Source organism: Cyprinodon variegatus, unplaced genomic scaffold (assembly GCF_000732505.1).
Source record: "Cyprinodon variegatus isolate N-32 unplaced genomic scaffold, C_variegatus-1.0 Scaffold674, whole genome shotgun sequence".
Taxonomy (NCBI): domain Eukaryota; kingdom Metazoa; phylum Chordata; class Actinopteri; order Cyprinodontiformes; family Cyprinodontidae; genus Cyprinodon; species Cyprinodon variegatus.
In genome coordinates, this window is record NW_015151127.1 from 443,302 (window position 1) to 445,495 (window position 2,194).

Here is a 2,194-nt window from a genome sequence, read left to right on the forward strand (position 1 = left end):
AAGGGGAGGGGGTTCAGACGGCAGCAGGGAGGAGGAAGAAAGAAGGTCGGTTGCAGGAAATTAGAGAGGATAGGAGTCACGCTAGCCATCAATTCTTATCGGCAGGCAGCTGCTGAATCGGGAGCTGAAGCTGCAGAGGATCCCGTAGGCGCTTCAGGTCTAGTTCCACCTGAACAGAGAGAATAAGGAGTAGAAATAAGACAAATGTTAAGGGAGCAGGAAGAAAACATCTCATTTAAACAACTACTTTTACAAAACCAATGGAAAAATGTTCAGAGCAAATTAATCTAAAACCGCCACAAAGTTGGTATGCGTTTCCCACTAATGCCTGCTGATGCATGTTCCTCAGACACCATATTGGATCCATCAGCCCAATTCATGGCTGCTCATTTTGCAAAACGGCACAAAGTTCTGCAAACTTCACTACTTATAGCATCTCTAAAACATAAAACAGGCTTTGCTTATGGAACCTGCAAGAGAAAAAAAAAAGACTGAAAGAAAGTTAAAAGGACAATAGAAAGGAGGGAAAGAAAAGTAGAAAGACAATGAGAAAGGTAAGAGAGCAAAAAAAGTGAAAAAGGGAAAGTCAAGAGGAGGGTGACAAGCTAAATGCCAAACAAAATAACTGGGGTAGCGCACCAGATAGAAAAGAAAGATGACGGGACCACAGAGGAGGTGAGAGGGTCAAAGAGAAGAAAGAAGGACATTTGGAATGGAGGGTGGAAGGATGGAAACAAGGAAGGACTGGAAAAAGATTAAATTAGGAATAGAGAAAATATAAAGGACATGAAAGGATAAGAATGGAGAAAAAATAAGAGAAATTAAGGAAGAAGGACATTAGAAAGAAAAAGAGGAAGGGCACATAATGTATTAGAAGAAACGGTACATATAGAAATAAAGACAGAACATCAGCAACAAAGAAAAGAAGGAATTAAGGACTCAAGGTGGAGATGAAAGAAAGAAGGTTTCTCTATAGCCCCATTTACACTACCATTTTAAAACCGTGGCGAGATCGGTCCGAGCATGATGACAAAGATAACTGTAGACTATAAATGGTACGCAGAACTGAACCGGACCGAGCTAACATGGTACTAGTTCATCAGTAGGGCTCGGCACGGTTCGGTTCTGCTGTGGTTCTCTGATAACAAAGAGCGCATGAGCAGACAGCGTCATCTCCTTATAGTCAGCCTCTGTAATCATTAAATTTCAGACATTCATTCTTCTTCGCCTGACTTTTCGCAATCTTCCTGCATGTTACGGGTGCTGCCATATTGGTTTGCTTCTTTACCTCTAGAGAGCAGTAGTACCATAGATTGTCATTAGGACACGAGGAACCGTGCTAGCTTGGTGTGTAAACGGAACAGAGCTCTGCACTGTTAACTGATCCAAGCTCGGCACGGATCGGTTTTCAGAGGGAAGTGGAAATGAGGCTTACGTCAAAAAAGGAAGGAAGGGTAAAAGAAAGGAAGGGAGAAAGCAAAATCAAGGAGGAAGGAGAGACAATATCTAAACACTAGTATGGGAATTCCATCAAGAAAAACAAACATTTTCCATTTTATTTTTACTTTTACAGACCGGTGAGACATTAAGAATCGAATTCCTTAAAAGATGCTATTGGACCCATTTTGATTTCAGTACTCTACAGAACAAATCCCTGCATTTATATGTTTTATATGTGCCTATAATCCCAACATCACTCTACCTAATATAAATTCTGCTCAATATATCAGGAACACAAACATTCAAGACAGTTCAGATTACTTCTGCAACACGTCACAAAGAGCCTAAATCCTCATACCTCAGCAATATCATCCTTCAGCTTGTTATACTTCTCAATGTCAAAGCGTGTCCTCTTCACGCCCTTGTGGAAGAACAGCAGATACTGTCTATCTCTTGCATCAGGATAGACATACTCCTGCAGGTTAAAGGAAGACAAAGATGGAGCACTTTGTAACAGGAACCAGTTTATCAGATGTCCTCCAAGCTCTGCTGTGAATAGAGCTAAACATTTGCGGTTATTCACGAAGGCTCAATACAGACAACAGCTATAAAAGCAGCTTTTCTTTACCCAAAAACGTACATGCAAAGCTTTACATTTTAGTCCATTAAGAAGCTTACTTTATTCCATATTCTCCTGTCTTACCTGACGAGTAAGCACGAAGTAGGCATACATCGCCATCGCAGTGCCATAAGT

The 2,194-nt window shown here is 41.0% G+C and overlaps 1 protein-coding gene across 1 annotated transcript; it reads right to left on the minus strand.

Moving 5' to 3' along the window:
* On the minus strand, positions 1-2,188 carry LOC107097126 (calcium uniporter protein, mitochondrial-like). Its single transcript, XM_015394143.1, has 3 exons — positions 2,144-2,188; positions 1,799-1,915; positions 1-169 (listed from the first exon to the last, which is right to left on the minus strand). Exons 1-3 carry the CDS (start codon positions 2,177-2,179, stop codon positions 89-91), a joined length of 234 nt encoding a protein of 77 aa, XP_015249629.1. The 5' UTR covers positions 2,180-2,188; the 3' UTR covers positions 1-88.
* Positions 2,189-2,194: the final 6 nt, after the last annotated feature.

Excerpts from the sequence above, each read along its gene's own strand:
- LOC107097126 (XM_015394143.1), bottom strand. The coding sequence starts at position 2,179 with ATGGCGATGTATGCCTACTTCGTGCTTACTCGTCAG. Across the intron at positions 1,916-2,143 it reads ACTTCGTGCTTACTCGTCAG|GAGTATGTCTATCCTGATGC; the intron begins GTAAGACAGGAG and ends TTTAACCTGCAG. Across the intron at positions 170-1,798 it reads TGAAGGATGATATTGCTGAG|GTGGAACTAGACCTGAAGCG; the intron begins GTATGAGGATTT and ends CTCTCTGTTCAG.